This window comes from Falco punctatus (assembly GCF_963210335.1).
Source record: "Falco punctatus genome assembly, chromosome: 4".
Taxonomy (NCBI): domain Eukaryota; kingdom Metazoa; phylum Chordata; class Aves; order Falconiformes; family Falconidae; genus Falco; species Falco punctatus.
Window position 1 is genome coordinate 72,145,703 of NC_137583.1, and position 23,539 is coordinate 72,169,241.

The 23,539-nt window shown below is 37.4% G+C and overlaps 1 protein-coding gene across 1 annotated transcript in view; it reads right to left on the bottom strand.

Annotated features, from left to right (window-relative positions):
* MALRD1 (MAM and LDL receptor class A domain containing 1) overlaps nt 1-23,539 on the bottom strand; it is a 298,926-nt gene that overhangs the window by 229,159 nt on the left and 46,228 nt on the right. The window contains exons 11-16 of the mRNA XM_080382356.1: nt 21,163-21,272; nt 16,020-16,187; nt 14,845-14,974; nt 2,549-2,701; nt 2,295-2,400; nt 677-1,044 (exon numbers count right to left, since the gene is read on the bottom strand). Coding sequence (XP_080238482.1) covers nt 677-1,044; nt 2,295-2,400; nt 2,549-2,701; nt 14,845-14,974; nt 16,020-16,187; nt 21,163-21,272 — 1,035 coding nt within the window. The remainder of the gene's footprint in view (nt 1-676; nt 1,045-2,294; nt 2,401-2,548; nt 2,702-14,844; nt 14,975-16,019; nt 16,188-21,162; nt 21,273-23,539) is intronic.

Genomic DNA, 23,539 nt, shown 5'->3' on the forward strand with positions numbered 1-23,539 from the left:
GTGATTTGCCCAATTTAGTTACCTTGGGATGTGATAAAGCAACTACTAGTTAATTTCATTGTATATTAATGTTCTTGAGTTCTAAAGTTGATGAATGCATGCTTCTGGGAGAATATCATCAACAGCACCCTTCGGCACTGCAAGGTGAATGTCAAAAATGTGAACAACCCAGAGCTTTCTCACAAATTATTTCTTTGAAAGGGACAATTATGCCCGGCATGACCTTGCAGTACAGATATTTTAATATTTTCTAGGTAGAAAGAGTATACGTCATAAAAAGAGCTAGGCCATACGTTCCTTTTTGTCCATATATGTCTTCCACTATAGTTCTATCAGTATAATCAAAGACAGCATGTTAACCCAAATCAACTGGCAGTCTGTGAATCCCCGTTTTTAAAACAAACTTGTAATGCATCTTTGTGTATTACAGAAGTTAAGGAAATACAACTCATTTGGATAAAGGGGACTTAATTCCATTTACCCTCAATTGTAACTCATCATATGTATTTAAGTTAAAAATCATCCAACTCTGTTTCATCAGTAACTATATTCAGTTGAATCATCATTGGCTGTGACACTGATAGGCTGCAGTAGTACTGTGCTTTTTCACTCCAGGGATGAATTAGCAAGTAAATTTTGGTTTGATGCAAAGTAAGCAATAATGGGAAGTACTTACTACAGTTGTCTTCATCCGATCCATCCCCACAGTCATCCACAAGATCACAGACCAATAAACCATCAATACATGCTTTTGTGTCTCTGCACCAGAAACGATCAGGACCTTCACAACTTAATGCTGGAGGTGGAAGAGCACAATTTTCAAATGTAATATCATCAATTGCTGAGATGCCGTCATAAAATCCCAGACTGATTTTATCAAGTGAAAATTGGAAAGGATATGGAAGGCGTCCAAGCTGAATGACTGCCTTCAACCATTGATTTCCCTCATTGTAATATGCTCTCCAAAGGACAGTAGGCTGTTTGATCCCATCCACAAGCAATTGCATCTCTGCTGCCCCAACTGACTGTCCGTAATTGTAATACCTAGAACGATAAAAAAATGGTTATGGGTGCAAATGATGAGAATGGACCACATCAAGTATAATAGCCATTATCTTCCATTATCTTTTTCTGTCATAGCTCTGTGTAGTCCACACTGCCTATTCCCAGTTTACCTGTAATTCAGTCCACTTTCTGTATGATGGTAGGATAGGCTACTCTATCAGTATAGGGCTCATTTCAAGAATTGAAGATTGTGAGAGAAGAATTAAATTAATCATTGAATTAAAACCTGTAACTGAAGAGACACATTTGCTTTCATATTAATCAATGAACACTGCTCAATGAGATACACGATATATTTATATATTTAAATCAATAACTTTAAAATAAAGTTAAATCAATAACTTTAAGGTTTCAAGAAGGAAAAACGGAATACATGCTGAATGCAAAAGTACACCTTCTATCTATGACAGATATCAATGTGTTGCATTTTACAGAATTTTTGGAGGATCTCAAAGCAGTTAAAAATCATAAATACTTAGGTGAGCAATTGTACAACAAAACTGGAAACAGAACCAGGAACAGAACCAACAGCTTGTAATTTCCAGACCTATACTCCAACTTGAAGTCTTGAGCCTTTGAGAAGAAGACATTTACTCTATGTTAAATGTATTTGACATTACAGAGGAAAAAAAATATTAAAGTCAGCCCAAACATTTATTTAAACAGTAGCACCACTTTAGAATTCAGTAATCAAATTACCACAGTTTACTTATCCTTTTCCTCCTCCACAAGACCGCACGAAGATTGCCACAAGACAATAACTGAAAGGTGGGATTTTTAATATATATATGAAGAAAGGGTTGGAAGCAAAGCTTCAATTCTTGCACTGGAGCTTTCACTTAAAGATAATACAATCTAATTTTGGATACTGTAGGTGACTCAAGGAGCTACTAGATTTTTTGATGGTTTCTCGTTCTTGAACAAAATTCCACAGTGTTTGATAATTTACTTAACCAAAGTAGAAATGTTAGCAAAACGACTGTGGTATTTGTCTGTGTATATGGAGACACAAACTTTTAATATAATTTTGCTCAGATTCGTCCCATGTTTCAGTTCTGTTCTCCAAGTGCTTCAGCTTACTTCTGCATATTGTTCATAAGGATTAAAGAATAAAGAAGAAATAAACGCTGCAGAGGAATGTATGTCTATTGCAAACTATAACCTCAGTTTCAGTCCAAAAGAAGCAATGCGAGATGATCCATTAGTTTTAAGTCTAAATTATTTCATACCAAAAGGACAAGGTGCAATTTGATCCACTCTGCCTGAACCTTGGGCTTTGTAGCCGAGCTACTTGTGAAATGATGCTGCTGTTTTTCAGAATGAACATAAAATGACCTATTAAAATAAAACAGAAAACAACTTTTCAGGTTGAAGAAAAAAAGCGTTTCTAAGGTTTTTTAAGCATTAATGGCCTCCGCTTAAAATCTGATTAAAGGGCAGGTATCAATTCCTCTTCCCTGTTTCTAGGCCTGGCTTTTCTTACCTTCAGTTTTGTTATAGGTGTGATCCTGTGGAGGAGCTTGCTTCTGAAAAGCAGGTGCAAGAGCACTACTGGAACTTCTTACCCAGTCAAATTCATCTCCATTTGCAGTTTCAATCCAGCCACAGCGCTCTCTCTCAAAATCGCATACAGCAGCTGAAATGAAGAAAGATGTATTTAACTGTATCTCTGCACATGGCATTACTAAACAAGCTTTGCAGTATGAAAAGGAAATAAAATACTTCTCTCACCAATGCTCTAGAAAGAAGTCTAAGCAAGGGGTGTGGGGAAGCAGAGTATGGCCTCATACCAGTGAGGGGGTATTTGCTTTATAACAGTTGGATAAAACAACAGTCCCACAGGAATGACCAAGCCATCATTATGTGCCATGTACTCAGTAAAACAAGTCCTTCCCTCTAAAGGCACTGGAGCCAAAGCTCTCAAAGCAGGTGAGAAGGCACTGAAAAAGACTTCACAACCCTCGTGTTACACAGAAACAACACAGAACACACAAGCATTCTGCAAGATTTTTTAGGGAATCAATGTTGGAGCCAGTAATCAAATCCCTTATTTCCTGAATCTCAGCAAGTATGCTAATGATAACAAAAGCCTTCCTCTAGTTATAACAGGAATTAAGTTAAACATCAGGCATTATTGAGACACTGTGATATTGGTAATCTCTGAAACACAAACTATTGCAGTGAAAAAGATTTGAAAAATATATTCAGCTGCGTTCTTCAATGTTGCATTTAAAAGACCAGTGATATTTTAGAAAATTGCTATAATACGAAATAAAGAAGTGAAAGCGTGTCATGTGTGACTGAACATAAATTGACAAATATTTATTATGTTAAAATGAAGAAATATCAGGTTTTCCTCTTCTGCTCTTTTAAAAAAAAAATCTCATTAAATCACAAAATGGTAATCTTTGAGTCCTGTAACTATAACAGGCTTTCAATGGAAAATCTTAAGAAAATTATTTCAAGATTTGTAAAAAATGTAATTTATTCATTATGCACATAGACTAAACGAAAATATTCAGACATGACTGTCAGAATTCTGCCATTATTTTATAACACCCTATCATAACTTCCAGTAGCCACATCATATGGTATAGAAAATGCACGTTTCAGAAACAAATTAAGTCTCTTGGAGAATAGGATTATATAAGTGTTTTTTTTGTGGAAGGTATGGGAGGTTTTTTGATATTTTTTTTCTTCTTTAAGAACTGTGCCACATTAAATTATACAACATTTGTAGAAAAAATAAACAAATTACTAGCCAGGAAAATTAGTATTACTGTTCATTAGGGCTTCTAAATATACAAGGGTTTGTGGATTATCAAGCAATGAACATCGAATTCCAGTTATTAACACTGCTGTAAAAAAATGATTCCATAAATATGGAAGACGAAGTAACATTTAAGAGATGAAAGAAACTAGGAGCTTGCTTTACATATGGCATTTGTGGGTCAGAAATGTCAACGATAAAATAAGGTAGATGAAATGTGACAATGAAACTGAAGGAAGAAAATTTTTTGTTAGCCTGTTCTGATACAATAAAATAAAGACAAAAACGTATTTGTGAGTATTCAAGGACCTAGGCATGACAGAAATGACTGAAAATCCACCAACAGAACATAACAATCAGGGAATATGGAGACCTATTTCTGATTTGCTTTTTGCTCAATGGAAGAAACTGTCCCATATACCCAAGAGAACAGGAACAAGGAATATGACAAACCATGGACACAGATGGTTACACCAAAAAAGGCAAATAAACAAGATAAAACTGTTAAGTCTGAGCCCAGACTTCTTGCATCTGTAACTTGTTACAGAGAAAAAAACATAAAAGAAAGGTTGCATCAGACCACACACATAACTTAAGCGTGGATGAATACATTGACATAAAATAACCTTGAAACCTTCAACTAAATCTCAGACCAACTACTTACCACCTAGGGAAGATATAAGAATAGACAAGCTGGTACAGCCTGGGTGAAATGCACTTGGTTCTCAATGCTTGATTCAACCCTTCAATTGCCTAATTATCCCATAACCTCTTTGACTGGCACTTCCATTTCAGACAGATTATCCAGAAAGAAAGGCTGTTGCTTGAGTATCTCACAGTGAACACACACACACTAAGCTGCCCTCTCTGCTAGTACTTTATTTTCAACCTTTCTCCTGTTTCTTATTTTCTTACATGCTCTCTTTATACTCTAACCATCAAGTGGCCCTACAGACTCTGCCAGGCTACCTTTGCCTCATGTATTTGAGGAATTTATTGCTAGTTTTTCTGAAACTTTTTTTGTCATCCTTGCTGCGTTTCAACATTTAACCCACCAAAATTTGTCATCTTTTCCACCTTTTTCATCCGAACATTACTTCAGCTATTTCTTTGATAATTTTTTTTTTTAAATTCTAATAATATCCATGCCACCTGTATGGATATATTTTTCTTTGCTGTCCCTTTTAGCATCTTTTTTAACATGCTTTCTCAATGATCATGAAGGAAACAGGGTGATACTGTGAGCATAACATTCTTTTATACCACAGCTACTATTTACTAATGTGATACATACACGCTCAAATGACACCATACTTTGTAGCTGCGCTGGCCTAATTTCTACAGTAAAAAACTGACTAGTGGTCAATTAAATAATGTATTGCAAAAGTTCATCAGTAAGAAGCAATGCTAACCAGAAAAGAAACCAAAACCCAAGTTGCGATTTGAAGATTGAACAAGTTTGGTCTTTACAAAATCCCAGTCAGAGTTCCCCCTTCCCTCACTTTCCATCTCCAAATATCTGCTACAGTTTGTTGGTTTGTTGGGGTTTTTTTGGTTGGTTTGTTTTTTGGTTGTGGGTTGTTGTTGGTTTTTTTTTGGGGGGGGGTGGTGGGAAGAAAAAAAAAATACTTTCACATAAAGATTTAGAGTAAAAAAACCAGGAATGCTAACCTAACTTGCATGATGATATTCTCATGTATAGAAAATAATGGTTTAAATCTAACAATTGTTTAGGACAGATAGATATAGTAGTCTCAGCTACAGATGGCTACAGGGAAAAAACCATTCCAGAACATTTTATTCTGATAATTTCTGTTGGGAAATCTATTTCAATAGCCAGGACGTTGCAACAGACTTGCTTGTGACTTCAGTCATGTGGGCTTTTTAATAATAGACAAACATGACTTGTACATAACACATAGGTGTATATCTCTTGTGAAATGCAGAAGAATTTTGCATATAAGGCAGGCAAAATATGCAGAAGGAAAAGATTTTATTATAAATAATTTCTAGTGATTTCACTACATACCTACATTTTTAACAAGCTAACTGCACAACATGTCTCCTAACACTAACTTACCTTAGCTGTAGGACTTGCAAAGATCGAGATTTTTAAAAAGGGAAAATAAAATTCTGTGGGTGCATACACAACACTAATCAAGCCTGCATATAACCTAAATATTACCCACAAAAAATAACTACTGTCACATGTAATTATTACAATTCCATTTCTAAATAATGATATGAAAATAATCTACACAACTCTGACTTTGACGGCAGTCCATTCTGCACAGTGAGGCAGATCGGCGATCATCTAACTAAAGGCAGTTTCAATAACAGCCTTTTAAAGTGAAATAACATCCAAAACCACTGGTTTAGTAAATCAAACATTTTCTGGAAATCTCTCAGTGCATATGATACTGGAAATATAGCAAATTAGATTCAAATTTCTCCTCCATTTAAAAATAGTAATGAAGTCTGAAGAGAATTAAATTTCTTAAACAACAAAATAACCAGTGATGTAGGTTGTTGGATACCCATGTCTATATAAAATAAAATATGAGGAATTTACATATTTTTTAACAACCAAATGTTTAGCTTTCTACGTCTATTAGAATGCTTCTTCTATATAACTGAAAGGGAAAGTTCCTGGTTTTATTGAACTAAACAAAACTAGGATCTGAGGGTCACTATTCAGGCCACCTCGTTACTTACCCTGTATTCTGTGCCACTGAAGCTCACTCATACAATATTTGTTGTCATAGTGCATAACTTGCAAGAAACTACATAGGAGCGACTACACGACGAGATATATTTATTGCCTAAAAATATTACATAGACATTTGCTGACATCGGTAGAAAAGTTAGATTCATGACTTCTGGGTTCAATAGAAATTCTGAAAGCATGTGTGGTCTCTGGCAGAAAAATATCCTTGTTCATTCTCCAATGTTCTTCCTTTCCACAGCCTGTTTCCCCTTTTACCTGTTCCACAACTGCTCTTCTCTGACACCTTATCTCAGTCCTAGTCTCACTGGAAAGCTGGAAATCTTCACTGTCTGTCCTCATTTTCCCAGATAGCTAGGTCTTTGCTCCAGGTCCTCTCATGTAGTTTCAGTTCTCTGTCACTTAACTGCCACACTGTATACCAATCCCCGCTAAAGCATCACTGCTCCATCTCCATATTCTTCATTCCCATTCTCTCCCTGCTTTAATCTCACTTACCAAGCTTAATCTTTCATTATTGTTATCTCTCCTGACACTCTATCACTGGCTCTTTGGCCAGCTGTTTTTAATCCTTCCCCCAGAGTAGCTTGGGTCCTTCTTGCCCTGGCTTCCTCCAGCCCCCAATTACTTCTCTCCCACATCAGCAAGCTCGTGCAATGCAGCCTTTGCAGCTATTACTTGTCCACAGCCGAAGATGGTTTCCCATCTCTGTAGGTGGCATTTTAGTCCCATCCCTTCCCTATTTAACTTCCACAAACTGATCCTAATGCAGTTGTCTATGTAATTCCAGTCATAAGTCCCTTCTCCAATTTACAAGCTGACAACCTTACAATCCTTGTAAGATGGCTGTTCCTGGCCTCACTTTTAAAAACAACTGATGTGTTTGGCTGAAATGAAGAAGTAGCAAGCATATGAGACAGACATTTTTGCGTGCAAGATTTTAACTCTAAAAGTAAGATTTTGGAAGAGTTACCTTGTAACCACAACAGAAGTTTTACATTTTGGCAAGGTTAGTAATGAAAAATATGAGGAATGCTTCTTATAACATGAAGGAAATATTTATTACTTATACAAAGGTGATCATTAGAAACCCAGTAAAGCTTATAGTTAAACAATTAAGCCACAAAAGCAGTTCTTAAGAAACAACACATGCATCATTCTCTTTATTTGCCTTCTAAGCCAAATTAAGCTACAAAAAATTCTGTAGTAACATAGACATGACCAGATTATGAATTAAAGACTAGCCTTAGCACGTTCGTGCTGCCCTAGATCGTACACCATAGAAATGATAACTATCAAATGCATATTTCATTTATAAAGATATAAATACAAAACAATGTGAGTTTATATGTGCTGGTTTTGGCTGAGGTAGGGTTAATTTCCTTCACAGTAGCTTGTATGGGGCTGGTTTGGATGTGTTGATAATACAGGGATGTTTTAGTTATTGCTGAGCAGTGCTCACACAGAGCCAAGGCCCTTCCTGCTCCTCACCCAACCCCACCAGCGAGTGGGCTGGGGGGGCACAAGAAGCTGGGAGGGGACACAGCCAGGACAGCTGACCCCAACTGACCAGAGGGACATTCCATGCCATATGGCATCATGCTCAGCAGTAACTAGGGGGTGACATTCAAAGCGACGGCGTTTGTCTCTCCAAGTAACCATTATGTGTGATGGAGCCCTGCTTTCCTGGAAATGGCTGAACACCTGCCTGCCAACAGCAAGTACTGAATTAATTCCTTGTTTTGCTTTGCTTGTGTGTGTGGCTTTTGCTTTACTTATTAAACTGTCTCTATATCAACTCACGAGTTTTCTCTTTCACTCTTCTGATTCTCTTCCCCATCCCAGTGGGGGGAGTGAGTGAAGAGCAGAGTGGTGCTTACTGCTGGCTAGGGTTAAACCAGAACGTGAGGCTCAAAGGGTTCAAGACAATGACAGGTTTGATTGGAATGTGCTAGAATGAGTTTTTAGCTGTTATTGTTGTTTAGCTATTGATTGGCAGGCTCCCATGCTTGCTATAGGGCTTGCTTGACTTATTGTTTATAAGGAGTCTAGTGCTCGTTAGTGCTGCTTTTTGCTTTCGCTGCTTGCTGTACTGCTTATCATCTTCCTGTGCTGTGCCTGGGAACATTTTGCTAACAGCAATGGCGATGCGCCTGGGCTGGCAGATGGCCAGGGCATGGCTGCTGTTTCTGTGCTGCTGTACTGGACAGGTTGGAACTCCGGTGTGAGCTCAAGTCAAAAGGACTGTGACCTGTGGATGAGTCCATGCAGGAGCAGGACACCCCAAAGTCTCTGTGGCCGTGGATGACTCCACGCTAGAGCAGGTAAATCTCAAATCATCTGTGGCTGTGGCTATGTCTGTGCCCCAGTAGGTATACCTCTGAGGGGACTGTGGCCCAGGAGTAAGTCCATGTTGGAGAAGGTATACCTAGAAGTATCTGTGGCTGTGGGTAAGTTCATGCTGCAGCAGGTACACCTTGAAACATCAGTGGTTGTGCATGCAGTTACGCTGGAGCACCTGAAAGCATGTGGCCATGGATAAGACTACAACAACATGCTGTATTTTTATCCAAATGAAAATTATTTCATATTTATTTTATATGTAAAACCATATAATTATTACTGATAATCCACACCACGTAGACAGAGGAAAAAAACACAAAATGCTGAGCATGAAGGATGAATTGCAAAAGGTCAGACAGAATACCAGGAATATGTTCATGTTACCAGATTACTTTCCAACCTGATCTTATTCCCTATTCCATCATCATCAGCGTCCTTTGGTTGGAGAAGTGAGCATTTAGACTCCACTGCATTTATAGTATGTAGACCTTAGAAATTATACTGTAAGTTCATTTTCCAGAGCATAAACACACAGTGTGATAGGTGTGTTAAGTAAATGATATAAATCTGCAGCTTGAAAAAGGCAGTTACTTTTCTCTTCGGCTTTAAGAGTTTTATAACTGGAGTTAATTCTTCAGCTGTAGAAAAAAAGCTGTGAGCTAATAGTCAGGAGTAGCGGCACTCTAGAAAGAGAACATTTAATAATTTTTTTTATTATTATTATTTTTCTCAACTAGTCAAAATGAATTTTAATTTTTTTTTTCAGTTTGGGAGATGTATTTTTGTAAAAAGCAACTAGAAACATCTAGTTTCTAAAAAAAAAATAAATATCAAAACCATGAATGTGGTTCTAAGAACAAAGTGGAGCAAATTCTTGTCTTGTATATGAAAAGAAGTAACCAAGGCAACTTCTTGCAAGACCCGGGAGCTCAGAAATCTATACTAAGAAAGAAAGTATGAGAAATTGAGATCTTCAACTGATTTTTTTTCTGTCCTGACAGAAACAACTCATTTGAGAGGTAATGAAAATCAAGAGATGTCTTAAGGATTGATGCTGTGAGATGAGATAATTGAATGGAGACCGTGCTTGTTCAGTGGGCTTGGTGGACCCAAGCATCTAAGGAAATAATCTTCCTGGATTTAAGATAAAAAGATTTAAATGAAAGGCATTTTGAGAGATATTTTAAGCCTTGTATCTTTGCCTGGTTCTCATACCAAGAGGAGATACATGCAACAAGGTTAAAGAGTATACAATCACCAGCAGATGGAACATCATGGAAAACACCATTAATATTGATGCAAGGAGCAATGTAGTTGTAGGTGGTGAAGTCAACAAAACATCTGTGCTTAGCCAAGCTAAAACATTAGGAAAAGTGAAATGGAAAAGTGAGGGGAAAATTAAATCTTTTCATCCAATTGTGACAACATAAGTAACAAAAAGAAAATAGAAAGTAATGGTACACTACATAAGCATGAAGATATATTTTCTTTATTTTTTATTAATTTTATATATATAATTTATATATATAATATATTTATATTTTAAAAAATAATTGATTATTATATAAAAAAACACCATTTGAGAAGAATTGTAAGAGCTATTCTAGTACTGTAGACTTCCAGATTCACACGCTGAAAGGCAAGTTTATTGCTTGGAAACAGTCAATTTGCCAAACTACTTGGAGAGACATTTGTGTACCTACATTCTGCTCCCCACATTACAAGGCTCAATGCTAGCACACACTGAGCCAACTCAGCAGTACAACAATGATTTATAAGTAAGCAGTATATTTAGAGCAAAGATCACCATAAACATATTTAGAATGACTCCATAGTTTAAAAGTTAGCATGGCATCGTTAATATATCATGTGGGCAAGTGGGACTTGGGATATAATAATAGTTTCTTCAGTTATATAGTTAGAGAAAAAAGAAAGAGAAAATCAGGCGCTTTATACGAAACTTGTCATTAAGGATATCCTAGGACTGGTTAAACACCTAATGGAACATCTGTCTTCACTTTGTGTATAATGTTGAAATGGAAACATAGGCTGAATGGCAAAAAGGAAGGGTGTTTTGAAATATAAATGGCCATATTTGAAGCAAACCCAGTAGATTTTTCTTGATTAAAAGCTACCAGTTAACTGCTGTCCCAGAGCAGTGAAAGAGATGTTGCATGCAACCATATCTACTTAGAATGTTTTTAATTAAACTATTGATTTTGAAGTCTTATTATTTGGTCAGAGAACAAAATCCCAGTCCCCAAGTTCAAGAAGGGTAATGGGAGAGCAATCCCGACTGTCATAACCCAATATGCATAAGATGTGTAAAGTACATTTTGAAAAAAAGTACAAAAAACATGAAGTAAATCAAAAAGTGATAAACGTAATAACAACTTTAATATGACATGGGCAGGGAGGCAGTAAAGAAGTACAAATCCTCAGCGGTGCCCAGTGAAATGAGCAGAAGCAATAGATACTTTTTGCTGTACTTTAAGGGTGATCAAACACTGGAACAGGTTACCCTGAGTAGCTGTGTAGTCTCCATCCTCAAAGATACTCAGAACTCAACTGCATAATGTCCTGGGCATCCTGCCCCAATGGATTCTGCTTTGAGAAGGGGGGTTAAGTGGATGATCTTCAAATATCCCTTCCAACTTCATCTATTCTATGATAGCAGCAGAACACTTTCCCCACCTTCACTCTGGCCCACAAGAGGAAAGATATTCTGCCTAGCAAACATTTAATAGCTATTTCTGGTGTTACCTCATCAAACAGTTACCTAATAAAACAGAATGCAGTTTCTTTCCTTCAAGCTGTGTCTATTTTGTATACAAATCTTTCTAAACTGGGGGTCCTCAAACTCTTTAACCAGGGGGCCGGCGCGCGGATGCAGTGGCAGGCAGCCATCTGCGGCTGCTTGGTTTCCCCCCCAACCCCCGGCGGGGGGGGTCTGTAAATACCGGGGGCCGGACTGAGGACCCTGGGGGATGTATCCGGCCCGTGGGCCATAGTTTGAGGACCCCTGTTTTAAACAACTGCTCTAGCCAAGAAAGATTGGATACTGAAACTGTAGAGAAATTGCATGAATAAAAATAAAAGTTGATCTATTTCTTTTATCTGCTAAAAGACAAACAGGATTTTGTTTATCTGATCAATACCTCTCAAATTTCCTAATAAAAACTAAAGAATACAAGTATGGATTTTGGATTGTATTAGCACCTGTGAAGAAGTTTATGTTTTGTGATGCATAACATAGCACAGTCCGAAAATACTATAAAGATCTTGTCTACAATATTTCTGTTATTTGTGGAAATGATAGAAACCATCATGCTCTTATTTTTTTAAAAAAAACAGTACTGAATATTGGTCATGGCAACTCCCTTTGAAATGCATCATGACTTTTATAGCATCGTCGATAGTTCAATGCAAAAGCAAGCAACTCATTTTCAGGGTTGAAAGTATAACCATATTCCTTATGCAGAGCAGGTAACTGAACGAATCAAAAATACTTCTGAAGCTACGCATTACAGTCCTGAAAATTTCAAGCTTCTTTCTGACTGTACAGTGGACAGGGATTCTGAGATACATCACTTCCCTCTACTTTCCCATGTGCTAGTTCCCATGCAGAGTAAAGCCAGGCACATAGTCCACATAGGAGTCATGGCACATCTGAACAGAAAATGTCAACAGCCTAAATTGTATCTGTGACCATGTCTGTGAACAGATGCTTTACTTACCAGTCCAGCTGTGGTATATTCACATCAAAATTAAGGATACAAAACTTACAATTTGAATGCGAGACTATGACCACTGCATTTTTCATGTTTCCTATCACACTGCTTCTCAGGTCTAATTTCAGGACCATCTATCTTTTAAGACTCATTTCACACAGTGGTGTCACAGAATTTCCAAATTTGTACAAGTGTAACATATTTTCTTCACTTTTTTTTAGCATAATTATGTATATGTGAAAGCATGTGTGCAAAAGTGTGTAGACAAGTTCTGTTTGGTTTATTTTACAACAGCTCCCTGAATTAGCTTCCAATATCTTACAGATTAAGATTTTATTCAGTATAACACCGTACCTGATACTTAGCATCTTAAAGAGTTATAAAATAAAATACTATATTTTAAGCAACACTTTCTGTTAAATAATTAATTGCAGACTTTTTTTCTGGTTTTAATGCTAAGAGGGAAGTAGTTGCTACAGAAAATAAAAAGGGAAAAATTCAGAATAGAATGAAAATGAAGTAACTGTTTCTCAGGAGCTTTTACCTTTAATTAAAGTACATTTATGAAGTCACGAAAGCCTGGCAAATAGGACAAACAAACATAGTCACTGCAGCCTAACGACCTAGATTTTTAAATTTTCACTTACGGCACTTGGCTTCATCACGGCCATTTGAACAGTCAGGTGTAAAATCGCAGAATTTGTCAGGTGAAATACATTGTCCATTCCCACATGAAAAATTTCCCGGTGGACAGTAAAAAGATGAAGAATTAGCATCTGCAAATTCTGTTTCCCCTTAAAAATCATTAAAAAAGGAATTAGTAAACACACACACACACACATATATAAAATCCTAAGAAGTGCTCTGTATTGTCTTTGTACATGGTAATGTACTCAGCATAAGGAACATAAGTTTCACCTATGAAGTCAGCTAGACTATATCATGGCTGGTAAGAAATACAGTTGATGTTAATGTCTGATGCTCTTAAACTGTATATTATTCTCCACAATATTCAAACTTATACATGAAAAATTATCAAAAAACCCTTAGAGTTACAGAGCCTGGCTCCAGTTCAGAGGTGAGGTGCTGTGTACAGCACCCTGCTGTTTCCCCCGCAGGTGGGAGCAGGCCTTTCACAAAAGCTTTCTCCTGTAGCAGTGGTTTCCCTGTGTGCAGCTCACAGTAAAAGTTCCAAGAAGCCAAAAATATAATTTTACACTACTACTAGCTTGCACCTCAATCTACACACCAGAAAACACCCCAAAATTCAATGAATGGGTAAACAAAAAGTCAAGGGCTATTGGTTTCACTTCAGTAGATTTCTGGAAAGAGCAAGTGAGAGGAATGATATGCAGCTTTTAATCTTTTTTTTGTTTGTTTGTTTAACTTAGGGGCTTTAGATAGCCATACTGCTGTACAGAAAGAGCTTTTTTTTAAAAAGAACTTCCTTCTAAAAATATCTTTGTGACTGCTAGGTAAATAGGGGAGTTGTAGGGGAAATAACTGAAGCAAATTAATGTTTCTTCAGATACCTAGCTTCCATCAATCAAACTGTGTAGTGGGATCAGGGAAGCCTTAAAAACAGAACACTGAAGTTTTCTATTATGTCTTCAAATTTTGCAATAAAGAAGGAATTCAGATATCTCCTGGGTATAACCCATAAGCATTACCACTGAATACATATGTGCCCATGCCATTTTAGAAAAGTAGTTATTAATAGTCAAGAGGACCAGAAGCAGCAGTCTGACAGAAAGTTACACTATTTTATATTTCCATCCATTGGCACTTCAATGTTACAGAGCGTGAGTATACAAAAAATTTGGTGGGCACTTAACTGTATGTTAGGTATTTGACAGTAATGACTGGAGAACCCTCTTGCCCTAAAGATAATGCAGTGGAATATGTTCTTCAGTGGGAGATACAAGATGCTTTGCTTCTGTCTCTGCACCCAAGTATGAACGTGGGTAGGTACTACATAGTAAGCAGAATCTGGAAATTCCCACCAGAACTCACTTTGCAGAACTAGTGCACGCAAACTACTTATAGCAGCTAATGTGTAACACAGGATGACAGTCTTCATTATAAGTGATAGACTACAGCATACGGATTTTTCCTCAGATTATCCCTAACTTTCTTAATGGTATATTGCAGTTTTCAGTCCAATTACAGTTCTACATGACAGACATTGGGAAAAACTTTTTGAAATCCACAGAACTTGCCTTCACTTTCCTGGCTGACACTTGGAAGTGATCTATTCACGACTCCACATTCCTCTGTTATACTGATGTTGTCAATGGCAACAGTAGCATTTTTTGTTAGAATGGTAGCTCGTAAAATAATCTGTAAAGATAAATAAGTTAGCTCATTAAAGTGACATAATAAAAAGACATATATATATTCCTTTATAGTTTACAACATCTGCACAGGAAGTAAATACTGCCTACCACCAACTCCAAATACCAGCCAGCAAAAACTGCAGTTGCTTCACTCCTCAGTCAGAAATTTACTCCTCAACTGTAAAAGCCAAATCTACCTTTACTTATGGAAAGTTATGCAACCCAGATGACATTGCTTCAATTGAAACTGGTAAAAGCCATCAATATTTGAATGAACTGTCTTCCTGCATTAAAATTTATACATATTTTTAAATGAGCTATTCAGAGTTGCCAAATATAATGGTTTACAATTCCATTTAATTGTGTTCTTTAATACTATGCCTGCTGAAGTCACAATATGTGGCACAGTAAACATAGGGATTGTAAGGATGCTTTTGTAAATACAAGGAAATACGCAGGGGATCATAAAAGGAAGTAAAGTTCAGTCATAACCTACCAATAATTAGAATTTAGTGCCCTTTCTTTTAGACCATTTTATAGGTGAAATAAAATGAAGAGACTAAATCTGGAATTTTGCTTTGCTGATTCCCCTAACAGTTCCTTTCCAAGATTTAGTAAAATATAACAGCCTGAGATCATGTAAATATAGCAGCCTGAGATCATGTAAATATAAAATCAAACTTGAAAACTACTAATTGTTTCTGTAATCAATGTGGCAAATTGACCTATCTGTACTTCTCCTGCCTTTAGCCAACATAAGACACTTGCTCTTATGAGCAGTATTTATAGCAAATTCACTTTTTAAAAGCTACTGCACTATTGCTACCAGATTTTTATTACAGAAAGGTTATTCTAATGCATACAATAGTGAAACAATGGTGATGTTCTTTAATAGCTACATCTATTGAAAGAACTGAATGGAATTTTTTTTTATACGATCAGTAAAGAACAGAAATTTTCTTTTTATAGATCATTATAAAAGTAAATTAAATCTAAAGGCTGAAGCACAGTAACTTTTTGAAAGCAATGTAAATTTAATGTCTAATTACCTGAAAAGGCACGTCCTCAGCTGCACTTTCTACAGGTACATTCACTTTTGTCCACTGCATATCAGGCAATCCTGAAATGTCACACAATTTTTCCAAATTTCTATCCAATGCAGTTCTTTTAAAGACAGAAAGCTGGGAATCCTGAGATAACCGGTACCAAAATCTTATCTGTTGAAAGGTTTTAGTGAAACACTTTAAAAACTGAATCAGCAATCTTCAATGAATTCAGCACCTACCCATATACATACATTGTAACACAGAAAGACATGAAAGGTCTAAACAGAGCCCTGAAATAAAAGAAAGAGATGGATGAAACTATGGCATGTTGAGGAGCAGTATTATGTCTAAAGATAAAACCGTAATTAACAGTAAAGCTTATTTTTAAAACTTTAAACTCGTATCTACCAACTGACGCAGACTGACTGATATGATCTCCCTTAACTTCTTGGCTTAGTGAGGACCTACAAACTTCTCAAAGATTGTTTTTCTTCACAAATGCTGAATATAGGACAGCTTCATAAATTATACAAAGTATGTGAAGTATATACATAAGTATGTTAATCTCAGAAGTACAAGAGCTGAGGTACTTATATGAAAGAAACCTTAACATCTTCTATTTCCACAACCAACACAAATTAAAATTATTTGAAGACACATGTTTAAAATAATCTATTGCTCTCCTGAAACAAATGGATTGAAGAAAAAACAATTACTGTAGTTGGATGAGGCTATAAAAAACTGTGCACCAAGCAGAAAATATCAGAAAACAATGAGTATCCCAGTTCACTATGCCTCCCCTGCAACGCAGAGTAAATCTGATGCTTTTAATTTTTTTTTTTTTTTAACTACTACCCAGATAAAAATTCAGCTGTGAAAGTTCAGCAGGGAAGAAATAAGATTTTCAAAGACTAATTTTTTTTTCTTCCCCAAGTCCTTCCTGCTTCACACAGTGAAAGACTAAAATTTCTTCAACTGTAGATAACTCTTCCCTTTAAAAAACTTGAAACTTTGTGAATGGAAAATAAGAGCTGTAAAAATAGCTCTTCCCACCAAGTTCTCTGCCCATCTGCATACAATCTTACTACTGTGAATCTTGCCTTTTATTTATTCATGTTGTATCAACTTCTAAACAGAGTTAAAGAATACAGACCATTCTGAGTTAATAGCCAAATGAATCTTACGTGGCTTTTTGCAAGACAACAACAAATATGAGAAAACCCATTTTAGCCTCAGGACAAACATAGATGCATGCGTTAGCCAGCTTTCAGTTAGACATGAGACAATTAAAGTCTTTTATTTGAGCAAGACAGCTGACACAATAGTCTGTACAGGTTGTGGAAAAGCATTTCATTAGGGACTCAACAGGAAAAACTGTCTTAGGGTAGTGGTATAATTTTTACTTAGTTTAATTTATCATGAATTAATGCAAGTTTCTAATCACTGGTTGAGCTACGGAGAAAAAAAGAAAAAACCCAGATACTTAGACACAAACTTGAGCAAACATCTTTCCTCCCCCTTCCCTAGGCCAGCTTAAATCAAACACTTAGCCTGCCCCCTTCCTAGCCTTAATTTCCTTAGTTTTTGCTGCAGTTTATAGTCAGTGAGGCCCAATTCCTTAGGTGAGGCAACAGGTGGAGCATGTGGTTAGGCATGTGTGTAATGGTTTCTTTCTGGTGCTCCCTTCCTCTGCTCATTGCTTCTTACTCTTCCTCCGTTGCTTCAGCTCAGGGCTTTGACAGGCCACAGTCCCTCTGGGCTGTCCCCACCCCAGCATGTGTTGCCTATAGCCAAAGTCCCTTGGGGGTGTCTCTGTCCCAGAACAGGTCACCCACAGCTCCAGTCCTCTCAGTCATACCTCCTCAGCATGGACCATCTTCTGTGGGAATGTCTCCAGCTGTGTCCCCAACAATGTCCTCTTCCACATCTCTCCTCCTTGTTTATCCCCAATAAATCTTTTTTCTTTTTTTCTTTTTTTTTTTTTTTTTAAACAAAAAGGGAAGTAGTAGTTTTAAGAGTAGCCAGCCTCTGATAGGAGTCTTCTCTTCAATAAATTATCACATTAGCATCTCTGTTAAAGCTCTAGACTCTTAGTGAGCCAAGGAAGTTGAAGAGCAGGACTGATGAATTTGAGAACTCCTTACATTCAGATCATTGACTAATAATCTGGAAATCATCATCCATGTGGATTCACTACTTTTCACTTCTGGCCCTGAATTTCATCCATAAAACTCACCAATACATCGAAGACCCAATATCTGCTATGTAAGAAAGGAGAGTTTCTTTTTGCTTGTGTTACGTAGTACAAGGTAGATCAGTGGTTAGGAAATAAACTTGTTACAACAGACTGTTACTTTTTAGTATCTTCTGACATCCTGGCTGGTGGACTTGTTCTCTTAGTTTCACAATGTTTATTTTTAAACCACGCTTGAACATCATGTAGTATATAAAATAATCCCAAGACTTCGCCAATAAATTGAAATACTTTCATGTAAATTTTTCCCCCACCAGACAGCTTAAGAAATAGAAGGCAGCAGTTATACAACCACTTTTCAAGATGAGCTGTCTGAAGAACTACACCCTAAACAATCTAGATACAAGGTTTATGTTTATCAAATAGTTTTTTAAACAAATTTGTATTTTCATTACATAAGAAATAAAGTTATCCTCCCTCTCTATGTTTACATGTTCTACTTTGCAATGACTACTGTGTTCATTAAAAAGCCATAAACAGAGAGCTAGGATTAGAAATTTGCTTCTACAACTCTGAAACCTTGACCTAAATGATGTTTCTTAGCTGACATCTAGAGAAAGATGCAGCTACAAGAAGCTGAAGAAAAAAGTTACTCCTAAGTTTCAATTAACCAGTCAGGCTCAATATAAAACTGTTATCCCTCAACTACATTTTTTATTTTTTTTAACAACTGGAGCCAAAGAACTTGTAAAGCTATTAATAAACATAGATCTCTTTATGTAGATCCTTTTATCCTCTCAGTGGGACATCCAAGAGAGGGCAACATCTCACATTTACACTCAGAGAGCATAACACACCAATACACATCCTAATGAGCAACCCCTACTCCTTGCTCTTTCCCAGAAATAAAAGTCTTCAGGCAAAATGTGGCAGAAAGCCAGGCTTCCAGTCTTCAAAAACACTCTTTTCAGACATGTATAGCTGGGTAAGAATTTGTCCTAGTTTTTGTTGAATCTGGGAACTTTAAATACATTTAATATGTACACATCACAATTAAAAATGGTTTCTTCTACTGACTTTGAACTAGAGAAATGCATGTGCATCCCTGCCACATTTGTATTTATTTTGAATGGAGATCAAACTCTGCAACCAATCTAACCAGAATGATTCATTGATTTATATACCACTTGTGCCCAGCTCATCTTAAGGGGTTCTAAGATAAATTAATCTGAACCTGAAAGGTGATTATCTACTCAGTATCAAAGTCTACAAAAGAGATATGAAACTGCCTGACCAAATGCATGGTGTGTACAAAGGCTGTTGGTATCCCAGGAGTAATGCAACATGCAGGGCTTTGATGGGATGCTGTGAGGCCTTCTGCGTTCCCTGCAGCAGCATTCTCCTTGATTTCTGCATCTATTAAATTTCTGATTCTTTGCAACACTAAGAAGCCATGTGAACATTAAGAACTGAGAGAGTGCATTAGTGATAGCAAGGCACTGTTCTTTAAACTGTTTAAGAGGCTTCTACTCCTCATCTGGAAGTTGCAACTATTCAGCTGAGTTCTGCCTAACTCATTGATGTGCATAGTCCAAGTTAGCTACAGTTTCAAGCAAAACAGATTTATCTAAGCCAACACTTGTTTCAGACTCCTTACACTAGAAAAAACCAAGAAGCCTAGGTCCTGCTGGGATGAAATTCTGCTGTTTGTTGGTCCTTCTAAGTGCAGTTCCTTCACACATAATTTTCAGAAATGAAATTACAGTTTCTCTTCTACATTGAGTCTGAAAAATCAAGCAACCAAGCTAAATTTTATTTTGTTTCTCTGAAGCCTCTTTTTGCCACTGAACATAACAAACTTATTTTGGAGACCTTTCTCTACCTTTTCCTCTTTTTCTATGTGACTTCTTAAATCAGGAGGCATTATGCAGTAGCAGAAGAAACATAACATCATAACTACACAACTTAGCTTCTCCCCAATTCGGTATAAGCTTTGAAAAGTTATGGAATGGAACACCAAAAAAGCCTCAGAAAAAAAAGAAAAAAACTTATAAAAACTGTACAGCATCTATTCACTTTATTCAGTGGCCAAAGAGATAAACAAAAATACAGTTGTGAATGTTTTCTTGTATGTATATTTCTTTAATAACATGATTATATATATTTTTCTTCAAGTTCTATTTTAAAAATACAGATATTGTTGAAAATTCCAACATTCTAGTTATAAAACTGTATTTTCATATTTCATCTAAGATTTTTCTATTTTTTAGCCCTCCTGACCCATTTTTTTCCAGACGGCTTTCTAGTTTCTCATATCAACTGGCTGGTTGTTTTTTGCATTCCTCTGCAGAGCCACAAGACATTTGACAAAAATAAAACATTTCAGGGTAAACTCTCAAATACTGCACTGATGAGCTTAAAAAGCATCCTCCTCAAACCATCAACTTAAATTTAGCGTGTGTCTAGAGCATGGTAGCTAATTTTCTCTCATCACACCACCATCATTAATGTATACAGCAACTTCGAACCACAGGTCTCCTGTTATGGGACACTGGATGTATGAGTGTTTCCTGCCTACAGACAAGAGCATGGCTCTTCATCGGCTTTTGGCCAGAAGGCAGGCTGCTCTGACTGTCAGTTGATATAGCCCTGATACTGTGGTTCAGCCAGGTGTCTCATAGCATACAAAAAACCTGAAAAGTAGCCTTAAATCTGAGACACCTGGTGGATGCTTTAGAAAGAATAATAATCAGATACAAAAATTTCGCAGCAAAGCAGTAAAAAGCCTGCCGCATCTCCCTCCTCCCAAAGAATTAATCTGTAATTACTTCCACTGGTATTGAAATGGAGCCAGTTCTTCAGCAGCAACCCCTGAAGCATGAAAACTAGCACATCTGCGCATCAGGTGAGTGATAGTTACAAAGGTGGGGACAATTAATAACAAACTGTTACCTGACAGCAGGAAAGCCCAGGGGACAGTTTGATAAGGAAAGGGCTCCCTAGACGAGACACAGCCATCTTTGTGTCCATCCGATGTGATCCACTGAAGTAAATGAATGCTCCTGTAAACAAATTCAAAAAAGTATGAGAAGTAACTCATACTCAAATGGCATCTACCTCAGAGAGGTAGCTATGTGCTCCATGAGGCACATAAAGCTCATTCATAAATGCAAACAAATGAAACAGCTTTGCTGTCAGTTCAGTCTCTGTGGATAATGAGGAGGGTCTTGCCAATGTCTGTGTCGACAAAGACAAAATAGAATTGCTAAATGCTCCTGCCTCTTTCTTCTGCAATAAAATTAGTATGACTGAGTCCAAAGATGAGGAAAGATGGAGAAGGAAAAAAGGGTAGTTGGGCAACCATTGCTAAGGCTACCCTGTCGTGGTGTCTGCAAGCATTTAAACCTCAAAAAGTAAATACAGAGCCCTGCAAAGTGAGTTCAGATGTTGCTTCTGTGAGGGCTTTACTGTGCAGACCCACTGGGTGTATTTTTTTATCTGCCCTTTTCAGGCAAAAATCTTAATATCTCTAGCCTCCAAACAGTACAACTACTTCCCATCACCTTTGCACGGTACCCGACCACTCCACACACAGGCTGGGGAGAGCAGAGGGACTGCAGGAGCTGCAACACAGAGCACCCTGGAGATCAAGCAGCATAGACCTCAGCTGAGATCCCTAAAGAACACTTTTTAATTGACTTAAATAATGTTTCAAACAGAATTTAGAACAAAAATTAATTTCCTTTAGGGTACAGCATTCACTCTCCGTGCAGCCCAGCCAGTTTTAAGCATGCCAACAATGTTGCAGACCATGGGAGCCAATGGAATAAGCTATATTTTCTCATGGGGTCCACAGACTTGACATTGTTGTCTGCGCTAGTGGGGATGAAAGCTTAATTAAAGATCTAATCTGAACTCTGGCAAACGAACTGCCTTTGGAATTGAACTACAGCAGATGTGCTTCAGACAAAGGTAGGGAAGGATAAACATTTTCAAGGGGCCCTAAAGCAGCATATTTTGAATGCCGTCAGTGCTGCCTTTGCTGAATACTGAGACTTTTTCATGAAAGTCTATGCAAAACAACACTAAAGGCTCAGTCTTGTTGGCGCATTGATATTACACATATTGCCTTACATCTTGGAAAATCAGCTATTGTGCTGCCACAGTCATACTCCTTAGCCATTTACTTCCCATGGATACATAATGAAGCAGAGGGTTAGGTCCAGCCCCACGTGAATAATCACATCACTTTAGCAAGGCTGGCACAAAGAGTTGACCGTTACAGCTCCTTGTACAAGCAGGCATGTCGTGCTCCACAGCGTGAGGGAGGCTCCCCTCATTGGAATGCAAGGGTACTTCAAAGGCGCCTCTTTTAATTTGCAGCTGAGGCTTTTACAGTAGCGTTTTTAAGATTTTCATTAATCAAAATTTGCTGCTGCCCTCCCCAGGAAAGAAGAGAGATGAACACTCTGTGGTACCACAAGCAATGTGTTGCAACCCAAAGGACCTCAAACTCTGGAAGCCTAATTCTTAAGCCATGATGTGGCTGTAGCGGGAACAGTGACAGATGGGTACAAAACCACCTCAGAAAGACCTTTGCACTGACTTATAAGGAGAATGCGTCATTAGTAGGCTTGAGAGGTGCTGCATGGCAACCTCAAGATCTCCTTGAGGCTTTAACCTGCAACAATGTATGCGAGCAAGATGTGAACTTAACTCTTAATGATTCAGGTATCAAAGCAGCTGAAGAACAGCAGCACATAGTTCCATATGGGCTAATTTAACATGCTGCTTAGGCTGCAGAGCAGATGTTTCTATCAGCAACCTTCATTATGACCACATTACACCTCGGTTCCCACCAGCACCTAGAATAACCCACATGGGAAAGACACCGGCATGTCAGCGCCCTTCTCGAGAGCTATGACAGTTTGGAAGCTGATCCAGTGCCATAGAGACAATAAAATGAAATATCGAATAGCTGCTGAGAAAGTGAATGACAGCTTCGGTGCAGTTCATCATTTGAGGACCAATGGAAGAAAAGGTATGATTGTGTGGTTAGAATTATTATCTAGGATGCACACACATACTCATACCCCACTAGGGTTTGCCCAGGTGAATTTGTATCCTAGGATTCCTTTACCTTTGATTGCTTGAAGTGGAACACTTAATATTCCACATTCCTTTAACATGAACATGAGAGAGAAGTGTGGAGGTCCGGCTCTAAGATAATATACATAATTTTAAAAGTTTACCTTAAAGGGGCATTGGACTGCAACCCAGATTTTAAAGTAATCTAATCTCCACTGGAAGCAGTGTAATAGATACATTT